The 14,784-nt window shown below is 47.8% G+C and overlaps 1 protein-coding gene across 1 annotated transcript; it reads left to right on the top strand.

Annotated features, from left to right (window-relative positions):
* Positions 1-5,628: 5,628 nt before the first annotated feature.
* C1R (complement C1r) lies at positions 5,629-13,276 on the top strand. Its single transcript, XM_074854907.1, has 11 exons — positions 5,629-5,716; positions 6,494-6,722; positions 6,952-7,144; positions 7,326-7,469; positions 7,618-7,814; positions 8,290-8,437; positions 8,522-8,643; positions 9,237-9,315; positions 9,727-9,864; positions 11,673-11,747; positions 11,982-13,276. Exons 1-11 carry the CDS (start codon positions 5,709-5,711, stop codon positions 12,782-12,784), a joined length of 2,136 nt encoding a protein of 711 aa, XP_074711008.1. The 5' UTR covers positions 5,629-5,708; the 3' UTR covers positions 12,785-13,276.
* Positions 13,277-14,784: the final 1,508 nt, after the last annotated feature.

The raw sequence follows: 14,784 nt of genomic DNA, 5'->3' as shown, positions 1-14,784 counted from the left end.
GCCTGTAGCAGTGTGTTTTTTTTCTGCCTCGTCTGTCGCCCGACTGCGGGATGGGACGGGATGAGACGGGGCGGGCCGGGACCTCCCGCGGCCGGGGGTCACAGCGGGGCCGGGCCTGCGGGGAGCGGGAGGCGGGGAGAGGAGGCGGACAAGGGGGGGCCGAGGCGGGGAGGGCGATGGGCCGTCGGCTGCACGGAGGCTCCTTTCAGAATAAGAGCAGGGCGAGGGCTGCCCCACGGCCGGGCCGGCCACCCCCCAGCTCCCGCGCTTCTCCTGCCCCCCCCGCCCCCCCCCCCCCCCCCCCCCCCGCCGAAGGGAAACCCGACGCTCCCCCGTGGCTGCCCCACGGCTCACAGCTCCGGGAAGCAGGAGTTGGTGCACAAGTGGGCAAGGGTGGCTGAGGCTGTCCCTTCTGTGGCCACCAACACCAGCCATCCTCTCCCGTCCCTTGGGGATGCCTCATTCTCAGGATCCTGGGATCCTCGAGCAGGATGCGGAGGAAACAGAACTTCGTCCTTCCGACTCATGGATTTTCATGTAATGCTGTGAAATCCAAGGGCTGGGGCAAAGGAACTAGCTTCATTGTTCACTCCTGTGAAGGTCCCGAGAGTGAAGAAGGCTCAGGCTCTCCTCCTGGTATAAGAAACCTGTTGCATTTAGGGTGAGAATAAATTTGGTAAGAGATGAATCCCCTTGTGTTCTAGCCGATCCTCAGAGATTAGAGGGGCTAGGGGCAGCTGCACTTACCCCTTAATAGGTATGCCAATTGGGGCCGTAACTATAGGTCTGACTCAGATGCCCGAACAGCCCATATGCTGTAGGTCTGGTTGCGTTCAAAAGAAGCCGCCAGATTCATGAATAGAGCGGATTAGTGGCCGTCACTATAGGTCTGACCCAGCCCAAAGAGCCCATACACTGTAAGTCTGGTTGCATTCAAGAGGAGCAGTCAGATTCACGAATAGTACGGTTTATTGTTATGCAACATCTACAGATTCTTTAAGATTGCCTGCGATAAGTGCACAAACTGCAGGTTGGCTCTAGAGCAGTACACAAAAGATAAAGGATTGCAATCACACACACTTAGTTCCCAGGTAAACACTCAGCGTAGCCAAGGGCTCAAATCTTACCAAAAGGCGTCCCTTCTGGGGGGGGCAAGAGCACAAACCCGTCAATCTGTCCCTCCAGTTTGGTGTCGGATTATCGTCCCTCCGATTTGGGTACAAACTCAGGGTAGTATTTATCTTGTGTGAGCGGGTGGGACTGTAGTCAAGCCATTATCTTTTGAGTAACGACACAGCATGTTCCTTGGTGCGAGGGGTGCAGCTGGTTTGTGTGAGAAAAAAGGGAGGATGAGGAACAAGGCCGGCTTGCTACTGCAAAAATCATCCCTTGAGAGAAAAGGGTAGAGCAGGAGATAAATCTGTCCTTGAGAGGAGTGAAAGAATGGCACCGTGCGGCCTACACCTCGCTTCGCATTCCTCCTTGGCACCACAGCAGACACAAATCACTGGACCTCGATCCTATCCTGTGCTTGCTCTGGGCACCCTGTGTCAAGGAAATATGTGTGTTTACAGATTTCTCACTGTTTTGCTTTTCTCACGCTTCCAACACCTAACAAAACCCTAGCCACCGCCTCTAGCCCCAGTGCTCCTGGCGTCCCTGGAAGCATCTCCCCATGGCCATCATAGCTCCCCTGGTTCACAACTCCACTCTACAACTGGAGATCAAGGGGCAGAACTATAGGAGGTGAGTTCCCCTAAAAAGTCAGACCAGTGCCAAAGGCGTGGGTGTCCTTTACTGGAGACACCTGACGGGATGTGCACGAGCCCACTAGCGGTTATTTTTGAAGAACACTTGTGGTTGCCCCCTAACAAAAGGTTGAAGGGCAGGGTACACAGAAATGCATAGCTACTGACATCACAGAGAATCAAAAGGTAGACAGATGTTGAAAACACAGGCCCTTTTCAAGCTGAGAAAACGCATTTTTTTCTTCCAGCAGCTCATCTAAAAAGTAGTCTTTTCCAAAGAGCTTCTTTTCAGAGAACTGCAAAGATGAGTGCTGTGAGAAAAGCATTACTTCAGAACATGTGATAAGGGGCTGGGGAGCTGCAGCTGTACCTATCATGCCGACCTCTGGCTCCTCAAGGTTGTCTCTGAGGACATTCCAGCCTGTAGCACCCCATCAATATCCACACAAACCCAATGAGCAATCATAGCCATGCCATACAGCATGTCATTTATCTGCTCTCTGCAGACGTCCACAACTCATCATTCCTTCTATCATAAGGAGCCTCTGCGTTATCTTTGTTGTATCACGAGGTTGCAAAAGGCAGAGCTTTGACTGACAGCAGCTGAAGTGGTTCAACTGTTGCCCTCTTCGTACTGCTCCATACAAGGAGAGCCCTTCCGAGCTGCTTCTGATCCCCAACACCAAGCTCACTTCACCGTCTTCCTGACTGTGTGAACAACAGCTAATCAACTCATTTCAGGCCCTGCACTAAAAGCTGATACGAACTTTCATTTTTGGAGCTTACATTCTGGTTTGATGGCAGACAGGTATTGCCTTGAGGTGGTTAGCCAGACTCTTCCACTAGCATGGCAAACACCCACATAATTGTCATGTAAGCCTGTGAGGTGATATGCTGAGTCACAGAATCATCTCGGTTGGAAAAGACCTTGAAGATCATCTAGTCCAACCATTAACCTCACACTGACCATTCTCAACGATTGCTTCTGACCAGTTGCCAGCCATCATATATCTGTGACAGCCTCTTGTCTTCATGAAACATCCGGTTGTGCCAGAACCATAGATAGGAATCATACCCACTTGATGTGGTCCACAGTCATAATAATCATAAGGGATAGTATTCCAACCTATTCTACGGCTTCAGTTAGTAATTACCAGCACTACTAATTCTCTGGTTTTTCTTTTGTAATCATGCTGCAGGTGCGATGCCTAAGTCAGATGGTGAATTTGCACAACAGTACTATATTGCTGAGACATGAGCCTGTGGGAGGTGAGGATGCCAGCATAAGGCAGGGGATAAGGTGTGATACTGGGACAACACTGTCTTCGCTCTTGCCCCTTGCTGAGTGGCTAGTGTTGCGGAGCTACACCCCTTCTGGTGTATTACATTTGGCTTTGATCCTTGATTTAGAAGCTGCAGAAACAGACTACCAAGACGATGATGCTTCTCACAATCTCACAGCAGGGGGAAGACCCACTCTTAGAGTCCTAAGCCTTCTTTTGGTGCAGGTCATCTTCCTATCGGTCAGAGCTGCAGGAGTGGCATGATTTGTCTGAAAAAATGGTAAGCCATTGGATAGCACAGGCCTGGCTGTGTGAAGCCCAAGCCCTATGACTAGTGGTGGAGTCTCCCCAAAAGGCTGTGATGGGTAGTCAAACCAAAGGGTTGAAGGTAGAGTGCCCTGGGAAAGCAGCTCAGTGTTTACAGCTGAGCCTTGGTCTGTGGCCCTGGTGTGCTGTAGGGTAGGTGGTGTAGCTGTAGGAGGCCCAAGAGAGGTATTTCTCTGTCCTCCTTGCTTCAGGTTTGAGGATAAAGTATCCAAGTCATCTTCTCCTCAGTGGGTGAGAGGGTCTGCACATCAGAGGATGATTCTAAGGCTGTAGAATGTCTTTCCAATGACCTCCTGCAACACACTGTATTCAAAGCAGGAGTCACTCTCCATGAGAGGATGTTGGCACCTTTGGCTGTGCTGAAGACCAACAGTTTCTTTACTTTGCTCTGATATTATCTGGATTTATTGTCCAGTCCTCTTGTAATCCAGCTGAGTCACACAGACAGCAAACAGGAGCTAGTTTTGGCGTTCTGTAGTCCTACATGTATTCCATGGGCCTACATGTATTCTGCCCTTAAGCAAAGAAAGACAGACATCCTCCCAAGGAAAAAGTGGTACCAGGTATTTCCTGGCTCCTACCTAACATAAAGAGAGTTGCACAGAGCATCTGAAGGGGAACGCCACCAGTGGGAGCACTGGAGCAGGACTGAGGGCATTGTCCAAATCAGGTGGGTCTATGGGCCATATATTAGAGGTGGGCTGCTCCAGTTAGGCATATCCCCAGCTAACCACCCTTGCTTTACCAGCTGAAGTACTCTCCCTAGTAGCCCAGATGATGTTATCGGGGTGGGAGGAGGAAATGAAGACGTGGGAGATGCGCCTTGAAAGCGCCACAGGGGGCTCCCAGTAGTGCCCTCTGAATAGAAGATTCCTTGCCAAGAGCACACCGAAATGTTCGGCTTCCTTACAAACGCTCCTCAGTCACCTCTGTCCACCCGTGCTTTGCCAGAGAACACTCTTCCCACCAATGACCTGTCCGCAGCAGATCTCTCAGAGAGTAGTTTCCCGTGCTTGCCGGCTACTTTCCAGATGTGGTCTCTGAGTAAAAGCTTCCCTTCTGGTGGGACAGTAAGCCAGCAGAACCTGCTCCGGCACAGCCTGCTCAAGGATGTTCGTCATGCAGGGGAGATATTTGGCTGTCAGGAAGTACTGGGGTAATGTCCCCCCTTAATCTTAATTCCGATGTGTGGGGCCATATGGTGTTATTCCAGAGCCACTAATTACATGTTGATGTGATCTTTTGCAGATAATAATTCAAAGACGTTTGATGAGCAGGTTCGCTAGCACATTTCCATAAATATCCTAAAGACGTTTTCTTCATTCTTTTTAACACTATTTTCATTCAACATATTTTTGTAGCTGTGAATTATTTCCTATGATTTCAATGCAAGAAACTTGCTAATTTCTCCGAAGCCACCCATAATTCTAAGGGAAAACATGAAAATGGTGGTTTACCTCTTACACCAAAGTCTGAAAGCAAAGAAATTTTAAACCTCACGAAGTTGGTGGCACACAATAGATGTCTTGGGCACTATGTTGATAAAAACCTGAAATGTGTTTGAGGGTTGCTATCTTTTCTCATTTCCCCATTAAATACTGAAGGCCCTATCTGTATCGTTTCTCTTGAAAATGCTTGCAGAACAGCAAGAGGGGTCTTTCAAAAGGGACTTTTCTCAGAATGCTTTTAATTCCATAGGTTTGTTCACTTTTCTTAGCACCTATTCAACTCCAATGCCTGAGGTTTCTTGCTTTTCCTGAAGAAGCTCCCAGTTCCCACCCCAAAAAACCTCTGAAGTGCTCTTCAGCAAGCCAGAACTGAGAAAGCTTGACCTTTTTGACAGTTTTGGGGTTTTTTTTAAGTTTAAATTAATTTAAGACTAAAATTTCTGGTCCTCCTACACCAGAGGGCTGCCCAGAAGGAGTGGGGGAGGCTTGCTGGGGAGGAGGTCTTTTGGGGGGACCAAACTCAGAGCAGCTGCCAGATTGCAGCTCAAACCCTAGGAAGGATCTCCAGCAATCCTTTTCCTGCCTTCTGGCCCAGAAGAGACCGATGGACCCTGCCTGGCTGGGGGGTAACAGCCCCCCAAAAGCACTCCCCGGCGCCCGGGTTTGCAGGGACGGGGCGCGGGGCGGGGGCCGGCGGCTCGGCAGCAGAGGGCAGCAGGCACCAGGCTGCGGGGGCTGCTTCCACCGGGCAGCTCTCCCCTCCTTCCTCCCTTCCTCCCTCCCTCCCTCCGGCTCTCCCCTCCTACCTGCCCGCCCCCCGGGCTCGCCGCTGCCCGCCGCTCCGGAGCTCCGGCCGGGGCAGCGGGAGGACGGGCCGGGCTGCGGGCGCGGCAGGAGAGCGCATGGACATGTGAGTGGGGGGCGTTGGGGGGGGGCACATCATTGCGGGGCTGGAACGGGAGGGTTAGACCCCTCCAGGAAGGAGAAGAGGTCAAAGGGGTGAAGCTCATGCTCGCTGTCCCTCCATTACTTTGCTGACATATAGTATTGAGGAGGAAGGATCTTCCTGGCTGATGTTTTCATGAGATGCGGGCGGTGAGCTTGTCTGGGAAGAGCACTGATAGTCCTGTTCCCCAGAGGAGAAGAGGGCAGACCTGCAGAATGAGGAAAAAAAATGAGTGCCAACTTCTGGAGGAAAGAGATCGAGGCAGGACTGGGTAGAGGGCTGCCCAGCACTCATGGCAGGGTTGCTCCTCAGCAGACTGAGCTTGAGATCTTCAGATTCTCACCAAATGAACTAGGCAAAGGTCCTAAACTAGCAATAACCAGAAACGAACCCTGGCCCAGAGCCAAAAGGAACCAAACTTCCTCTGGTTGTAAGGGGTCCAGCCCCATGACTGCTGGGAACAAGCAGATGTTGGTCAGGGAATTCACCCATGCTCCTTCAAACTGCATCCTGCGTTGATGAATTTCTTTGGCTGGGTCACAGTGCCTTGCTGGAACCTGGGTAGTGCTTCATTTCAGCTGTCCTCCTTGTTCCTGAGTGATCCGAGCCAGAAGTTGGACCTGCAGCTAGGCCTCCCTTGTTTGGATTCCGTTAGACAGTTCACAAGTCACTTGTGCAGTCTCCCCTGATTTCGGATGACCTGATTTTGTGCAATGTCACAGTTTCCTTCCATGTTCACAGGCACGTTCCTTTTCTCCTGTGGGCCTTCCTCTTTTTTGGAGTGATCAGTTCCAGTCCAGTCCCAGGAAGGCTTTTTGGGGAGATCAGATCCCCGAGTTATCCCAAGCCATATCCCAACAATAACGTCAGCACCTGGGATATCCACATCCCAGAAGGCTATGTGGTGAAGCTGACCTTCAGATATTTTGACCTGGAGCCATCTGAGTCCTGCTTCTATGACTATGTTAAGGTATGTGCATAGATACCTGGGCCAAGGGGTGGCTGGAGATGGGAATCTAGTGGCCACCACACGCTCTTTGTTCACCATGGCTCCTCTCATGCTTTCCGCAAAGGAAAGGGAAGGAGTTAAAGATAGAAATGGGTGGAGCAGATACTGGCAACTCATGGCTGGGTAATAGTGATGCATGGAGCAGACTAAATTTTATGAGGCTACAATGATTTCCCCTTAACCTTGACAGATCAAAGCAGACAAGAAGGACTTGGGCCGATACTGTGGCCAGCTTGGGTCAACCATGGGCAATCACCCAGGAAGAAAGGAGTTTGTATCCACAGGGAACAGGATGCACCTGGCGTTTCACTCGGATTTCTCCAACGAAGACAATGGCACAGTGATTCCCTACAGGGGCTTCCTGGCCTATTACCAAGCTGTGGGTGAGTAGGCAATACCCTCAGCATGCAGAAAGAAGCTTGTGTGGCTCCAACCAATTTTCCTCCTTGTCAGGCAAATAAAGAGAAGCTGCAAGCAAGGGTATGGATCTCTATGTACTTTTAGTGCACAGCAGAGAGGTTTAACACTTTCCTCCCCTTGCCCCTGCCTCTCCTATGTCTTCAGATCTTGATGAATGTGACCCTAAGAATGCTGTTGAGAAGGATGAAAGGCCTCAGTGCCAACACTTCTGCCACAACTATGTGGGTGGCTACTTCTGTTCTTGTCGGACTGGCTACCAGCTTCAGAGTGACCACCACTCCTGCAAAGGTAAATTGAAACTTTGAAAGATGAGAGGGTTCCAGGAAAGGACCCCTTCAGCCAGGAAGGGTGGGAGAACTGACTTAGGGAGCAGCTGACAGGGCTGCAGAAGACACAACTCCACACTCCTGACCTCTACTTTCTTCCTGTACACCAGCGGAGTGCAGCAGTGAGTTGTTCACAGAGGCATCTGGGTACATGAGCAGCCCTGAGTACCCCCAGCCCTATCCTGAAGACCTCCGGTGTAACTACAGCATCCGTCTCCAAAAGGGTCTGTCTATCATCCTCAAGTTCTTGGAACCCTTTGAGATTGATGACCACCAGCAAGTCCACTGTCCTTATGACCAGCTCAAGGTACTGGAGATTAGCAAACTCTACTTCCAACCCTGCTGCCAGACCTGGACAGGAATTGTGGGGACACCACTATTTGGATGAGAAATACGGGATCCGTACAGGGACAATCCCCCAGCGTGAAGGACTGAGCATTTCCCTTGTCCCTCCCGCAGTGCACTTAATTACCATTGTCCTGAGGTCAGAGGCTCTGGGTCACAGGCCCCTGTGAGTGGAGCCAAATAAATTGTCCTTCTCCCAGTTTTATTTCCTGTTGATTTAATCTCAGGATTCGAAGGGGTTGATAGCTCTGATTGCCATGATAAGGAAGAAGCAGAACTCATGGTAGGTCAGCCCCTTGCTCTGATCAGCAAAGATGGGTCAGACAACCAGCCCTGTTCACCGTCATAAGCACTGTGGCAAACTTGCCTGAAACAGGGATACTGGAGCAGAGAGGCCTGTGTGTTTCTGTCCCTGTGATATATGTTTTCCTCATCAGATCCAAGCACGAGGGAGAGAGATTGGTGAATTCTGTGGCAAGGAGTCACCTGGCAGCATTGAAACCAACAGCAATGAGGTGGACATACTCTTCCTCACCGATGAGTCAGGGTTCAGCCGTGGCTGGAAGATCCACTACACCTCAGAGAGTAAGACATTTCTTCCCCAGAGGCTACTACAGCCTATCTACACCATTTGTTAATCCCAACTTACTTTGTCCCATTCTCTAACAGAAATACGGTGCCCACAGCCTGTCCCACAGGATCAGTTTACTGTCATCAGAGACCTGCAGCCTGTGTATCAATTTCAGGACTATTTTGTTGTCAGCTGCAAGACTGGGTACAACCTGATGGAGGTGAGATCCCTTCTCCCACTCCCTTCAGCCATATTCTGACTTCACTTCAGTTTGTGTAAGTCTCTTACCTTTCAGTAAAACTTTCTTTGGAGATTTCAGTCTTGGCAACGTCTTGCAATTTCTGTTTCTTCCTTGCTTCTGTCGGCTTTCTTCCAGTGGTTTCTCCTTTCCTAGCTCCCTTCCTTATGTAGTTACTGTTTCATGAAGCCCTGGTAGAAGATGAGAGACGAAGATCCCAGGAAACATTGGTAAACAAGAATATCTCTTTGGAAGGATATGAAATCAGACTTGAAGCAGAAGATGTCACCTGCCTCCCTTGCCATCCTATTGCCAGGACTGGGTAGCACCCCAGACTTGTCATGGTTTTATGGTTGCTGGCTGCTGATACCTTGGCCTGCTATGAAGAATTTGTAGCCTGTGGCAAACACAGGATAGAGGGAAGGCAGCAAAGGGAGAGAACAGCAACTGGAACAGACTGCAGAGGGGCAACTATTGGACAGTAGTGAAAAGATGGGCACGGAGAATATTTTAATATGGGGAAAGGAATGTAAGGCTCTGTACAACCAACAGAGATGTTTTTCTCTTCCATGCAGGGCAACCGAAAGCTGCTGTCCTTCACGGCTGTCTGCCAGGCTGATGGGACATGGCATCAATCCATGCCCCGCTGTGAAAGTGAGTGATCTGAGAATGGGGATTAAGCCCCCGCCATGGCTTTCCCCTTCCAAGAACATGGGGAGTTCAGCCTCTGACTCAATTTCTCTGTGGCCATAGACTCATGGATATGCTGGTTGGAAGGACCCATGGCAGTCCGCTGTTGACTTTCATTACATTTTTCTGCTTGCAAAAACTTAAATCTTTTTCCTCCCTTACAAAAATGCATAAAATATCGCTAAAGATTTGCTATGTTGTTGTAACATCTAAAAGCAAGAGATCCCAGTCCAGGATCCATTTTGGAACAATTTCTCTGTGCCCGCTGTACTAACTGGTCCTTCACATCATTGCTACAATTCAAGTCGAGCCTAAACCTGTAGGCAGTAAGGCTGTCATTGATTCATCTCTTTTTTTTTTTTCTCTTTTCTGTAGTTGTAAACTGTGGCAACCCTACTGAGCTGACCAATGGGGCATTCAGCTATGTTAACAAACCTGCAAACGACTACCAGTCAGTGATCACATACCGATGCAATGAGCCATATTATCACATTGTCACTGGAACAGGAGGTGGTGAGTCCTAATCCCACACAGACATTGAAATCTGTGCGTGAAAAGCCCTCTCAGATTTCCAGTTAGAACTGTCTCTGCTCCCCAGGCTTAGGGCTCCTGCTTTCCTCCTGTGTAGGCTCTCCAACCTTTCCTCAGCTCTGCAGCATAGCTCCTGAGCTTGTGTCTCAGCCTGTTCCCAGAGTCCCTCACATCCCTCCTCCATGCTCTCCTTAACTTTTGCAGAAGGTCTTACTCTCTCATCTGTAGTCATGATTTATTCTTCTCTCATGGATTTCATTCTTTCACTGAAATTTGAGGCATAGTGTTTGGAAATCACCAAAGTTCTGAAACCTCGCCACAGCAGTCCAAGTTGCTGCAGATGCAAATAAATAAACTCTCGCTCCACTCCACTGTAACACTGTTTACCTCTTTGGGATATTGTTCAGCAGCAGAGACATCTAAGGGCTAAATAACATACAGACAGAAAAATCTATTTTTATGCATCAGGTCAGAAAAATTAAGGCAACGTTCAAAACCATTCACATGCCGCCTTTTTGCACCTGAGACGCAATTTGATGACACAGGAGCTTTGGTTACAAGAACAGTATAAGGAGTTCATTATTTCCTCGCTCTGGCTGCTCTTTTAGCTTCCACAAGAAAATGTGGATTTTTAAGCTGAATCAGTTCTGGATACGGTTGCCAGCATGGACACACAGTTGTGCAGCATGCCTAAGAGAGGTGACATGCTAGCACTGGGGCCAGGAGCAAGCAGCTATGGAGTTCTTTAAGTTGGTACTAACGTTTAATTTGGTTATTCTTGCATCTGAGTTTAACTCCTTCCTAAAAAAAGTCAGAGCTCAATCTCATCAGAAAAAAATCAGGAGCAAGTAAATAATCAGCACCAGACAAATTCTGATGGGGAGTCATCATGATTTAGTCAATTTTGAGAGAGAACAGCAAACACTTTCTTGGAAGCATTTGCTACCAGTATAAATTGTATATAAATTACTTTTAGTCACCAGCACAAACTTTCTAAGAAAAGCAAGGATGCTGGAGGTAGTGGAGTTTGTGTTGAGAGGTGACATGCAAATTAACTGACCTGCAATACAGCCTCAGAAAGAGATACTGAGCGTGTACAGTAACTAACTCATCTTTTTCCTGTTTCTGGAAGAAACCATCTTGTCCTACTCTCTGCAAACTACAGAGACCAAAAACTTGAATCTAAAATCTATGTCTTTAGTTCTTTCCCTTCTTTGGGCTAAATAAGATGAAACAGTGCTCCATAAGCATGTGGACTGAGTGAAGTTAAGACTTCACTCAGATGGCTCCTCAGGCTTTTCTTCTACAGAAGCAGTGTCTGAGCTTTACTGGTCCCCTGGAACAGAGGTGCTTCAAGATGTACTTGCTATCCCAGATGGAGACATTCCTGACTGTACCACAGGCAGCTTTTCCTGGGAAGGGGTGTCTTTGGGATGGAAGAGCTGAGTGCAGCATGTGGAACACCTTGGAGAGAGGAACCCCTTAAAAACTCCTATTCTATTCTATTCTATTCTATTCTATTCTATTCTATTCTATTCTATTCTATTCTATTCTATTCTATTCTATTCTATTCTATTCTATTCTATTCTATTCTATTCTATTCTATTCTAATTCTAATTCTAATTCTATTCCATTCTATCCTATCCTATCCTATCCTATCCTATCCTATCCTATCCTATCCTATCCTATCCTATCCTATCCTATCCTATCCTATCCTATCCTATCCTACTCTTTCTTCCCACCCCATGCCTGCAGGCCTGGGTCTCATTCATTTTCCTCTCATCCTATAGACAGATTCACCTGCTCCCCTGAGGGAACCTGGGTGGATCAAGATGGCCAGGTGAGGATTCCTGCCTGCTTGCCAGGTCAGTACAAAAACTTTGACTTTGTCTGGTATTTACCAATTTATGCTTACACTCAGTACAAAGCCAGTACAACATGCGGGAAGGGGACTGAGGATAATGGTATCAGTGAGGGAGGACAGGGAAATCTATCCAGGAAGGCAAAAATAAGGTGAAATCGAATAGCGATGGTATAGGAAAGAGAGAGACAATCCAGGGCAACAGAGGGTGTAATGATCTCCTTGCATTTCTCCACAGTGTGTGGGAAGCCTGTCAATCCTGTTACTGAAGTCCAGCGGATCTTGGGTGGGAAGTCAGCAAAGAGAGGCAATTTCCCTTGGCAGGCTCTGACCAGCATCCACGGACGAGGGGGTGGTGCGCTCCTGGGCGATCGCTGGATCCTGACTGCGGCCCACACCATCTTCCCCAAAGGGGCGGGAGGGAACAATGTAAGCCTGGAGCAGCTAGCAGAGGAGGCGAACATTTTCCTCGGCCACACCAAGGTAGAAGAGCTCCACAAGATGGGTAACCACCCTGTACGTAGGATCTTTATCCATCCAGATTACAACCCTAAAGACGAGCACAACTTCAATGGGGACATAGCCCTGCTGGAGCTGAAACACCCAGTAACCCTGGGCCCTACAGTCCTGCCCATCTGTCTCCCGGATACTACCAACACCACGTTCTACATGGATGGGCACATGGGCTACGTGAGTGGCTTTGGTGTAGAAAAAAACTTTATTTCAAATAATTTGAAGTATGTGAGCCTACCGGCAGTTGCTCAAGAGAAGTGTCAGCGTTGGCTGGACAGTAAGAAGGGAGATATCCCTATGGTTTTCTCTGAGAACATGTTCTGTGCTGGCTTCCTCACAGTCAAACGGGATACCTGCCAGGGGGATAGCGGGAGTGTCTTCACGGTGTTAGACACAGCAAGTGGTCGCTGGGTGGCTACTGGTATTGTTTCTTGGGGTATCGGCTGTGCTGAAGGTTATGGCTTCTACACCAAGATCCTCAATTATTTGGACTGGATCAAAGGGATAGTAAGGGAGGATAGGCTCTGAATATTGCTGTCCTTCTAGCTCAAGAATCACTGATAGCATTTAAATCTCCAGACACAGCAAATCATATCTAAAGCTTTTGATGATATCCCAAAGGCTTTTCAAACATGCAGACCATGTAACCTTCATCATGAGCACTTCTGAAAGCCACCATACTGTTTGATGAATTCTTGGTGGTACCATCAAAACTTACCAAAGCTGCCGTACCATTGGCAGCTTGTGGGATGCCTTTGTGGATGTTGTAGTTCTTCCAAATCTTATCACTGGATGAAGCCTTAATAATATCAGGAAATCTCATGACAACAAACATGTTATTGTTTGAAGTGGTAATGATATCATCGGACTACTGCAGTCTACTTTTGTACTCTATTGTGTGGGGAGGTGGCAGGGCAGCAGATTTTCTTGAAGGATGTGGTACTTTGTGCAGAGTACAGCGTGAATATTCCCACTGGTACCAGTGAGATTCTATGAATATTAAAATCATTGCTGGAGAAACCAGGTGTGTTACGTTTTTCTGTCTTCGTTTTTAACAACTACTAAATATTCCCTGTCACTGAAAGCAACTTACAGACTTTATATAGGGATTGCTTTACCTACCACTGAAGTGTTTTCAGTTCTGCAGTGGCATGTGGCAGTTGCTCACCTGTCACAAAACTACCATTAGATTACCCAGTCTGAAACTCCAGGTGGCTTCAAGGGAGGCAAAAATAAGTTGTCTGTGTGATGACACATTCGAAAGACAGGGAAGACAACAACCAATCTCATGGAGAAAAGAGCCCAGGAACTTTTACTGATCAGAATTTGAGGACACATTTTTTTATACTATATGAAATAAAGCTCTGACTGCAGGACAGCAGCTCTAAAATGATGCTGACTCAGAGAGAAGATTACCCATCTTATGTTGTGGCTATGCTCTGGAGTTGTCTCTTGATCAGTTTTGCTACTGCAGAACAACCTGCCTATTTCTTGTGAGTCACTGAGAGAACTGAAGTCTGCGAGAGCTTGACAGGGGAACTCTGGGGTTAAGGTCATAGTTGCCTTCTCACACTGTTTTCTGTGAGATCCAGCTCCAGATCTTCTCAGGTGTCAGTATCTCTCATTTCCTTTTGAGATAATATACGCTGGGGAGTGATCTGTGAAATTGCACATCTGATACAAGTTCCTCCATGATCTCCAGGGGTCAGAATTCTGTTGATTTTTCCCATTTGTAGGGGTAAGAGGGGAGCATGAGAGGCAACAAGATCATGGAAAAACAAGGTGTCCAGTTGTACAGGAGCAATGGATAAACCCTGGTCTGGGGGAAGGAAGAGAGAATGAGGTATTCCAGGTGAAGAACAGGGAATTTCTGGGATGCTCAGTGAGTGCAGGTGACAAGAACAACAAAATACCCAACTCTTCAGTCCCTGTAAAAATTGTGAAAAATTACTGAGAAGCCATCTTAAAGAATCTCCTGCTTTGCAGGAGACTAGGAAACTTTGGGAAGCTGAGGCATGGAGAATAGATGATTTGCCAAAAATCCCTGTAGGAATCTGTGACCCTCCTAAGAATAGCAATCCCAGCTAAGTAAGTGTTTCCTGCATCCTACTTATCAGCCATTCAGCCACACTTGGTTTTCTCTTCTCCTCTGCTGTCCTGAACTGATTTCAGCAGTTTGTCTTCCTGTCCTTTTCCAGAAAGAATGGAGTTAATCAGTGAGCTAGTGAGTAATAATTTATAGCTACTTGCCTGAGTGGCTTTGTGGTCACAGAAGCTAAGGAAATGTCTTACCTTAGTTTGAAGGTCATTTTTTGCAGAACCTTAAACGGGTTAATTTTCCCCAAATCGTACTTTGTTGAGCTATTTCTACTGCTGAAGTATCCATCACATAACCAAAGCAGAAGCTTCCTAATAGCCAGACATAGCAGTCTATAAGATTTCCAGTGGCATTTGCTCACGATTACTACAGATGTTTGGGCACACCTATATGATTATGAAATTCTAAAACATACTGTGAACTTTGAAAA

This window comes from Strix uralensis, chromosome 2 (genome assembly GCF_047716275.1).
Source record: "Strix uralensis isolate ZFMK-TIS-50842 chromosome 2, bStrUra1, whole genome shotgun sequence".
In the NCBI taxonomy this organism is placed as follows: domain Eukaryota; kingdom Metazoa; phylum Chordata; class Aves; order Strigiformes; family Strigidae; genus Strix; species Strix uralensis.
The sequence above is the reverse complement of the archived record's forward strand: the minus strand, read 5'-3'. Positions and strand labels throughout refer to the sequence as shown.

Coding starts and splice junctions, on each gene's coding strand:
- C1R (XM_074854907.1), top strand. Junction 7,145..7,325: donor GGCCTATTACCAAGCTGTGG/GTGAGTAGGCAA, acceptor CTATGTCTTCAG/ATCTTGATGAATGTGACCCT. Junction 8,438..8,521: donor GATCCACTACACCTCAGAGA/GTAAGACATTTC, acceptor ATTCTCTAACAG/AAATACGGTGCCCACAGCCT.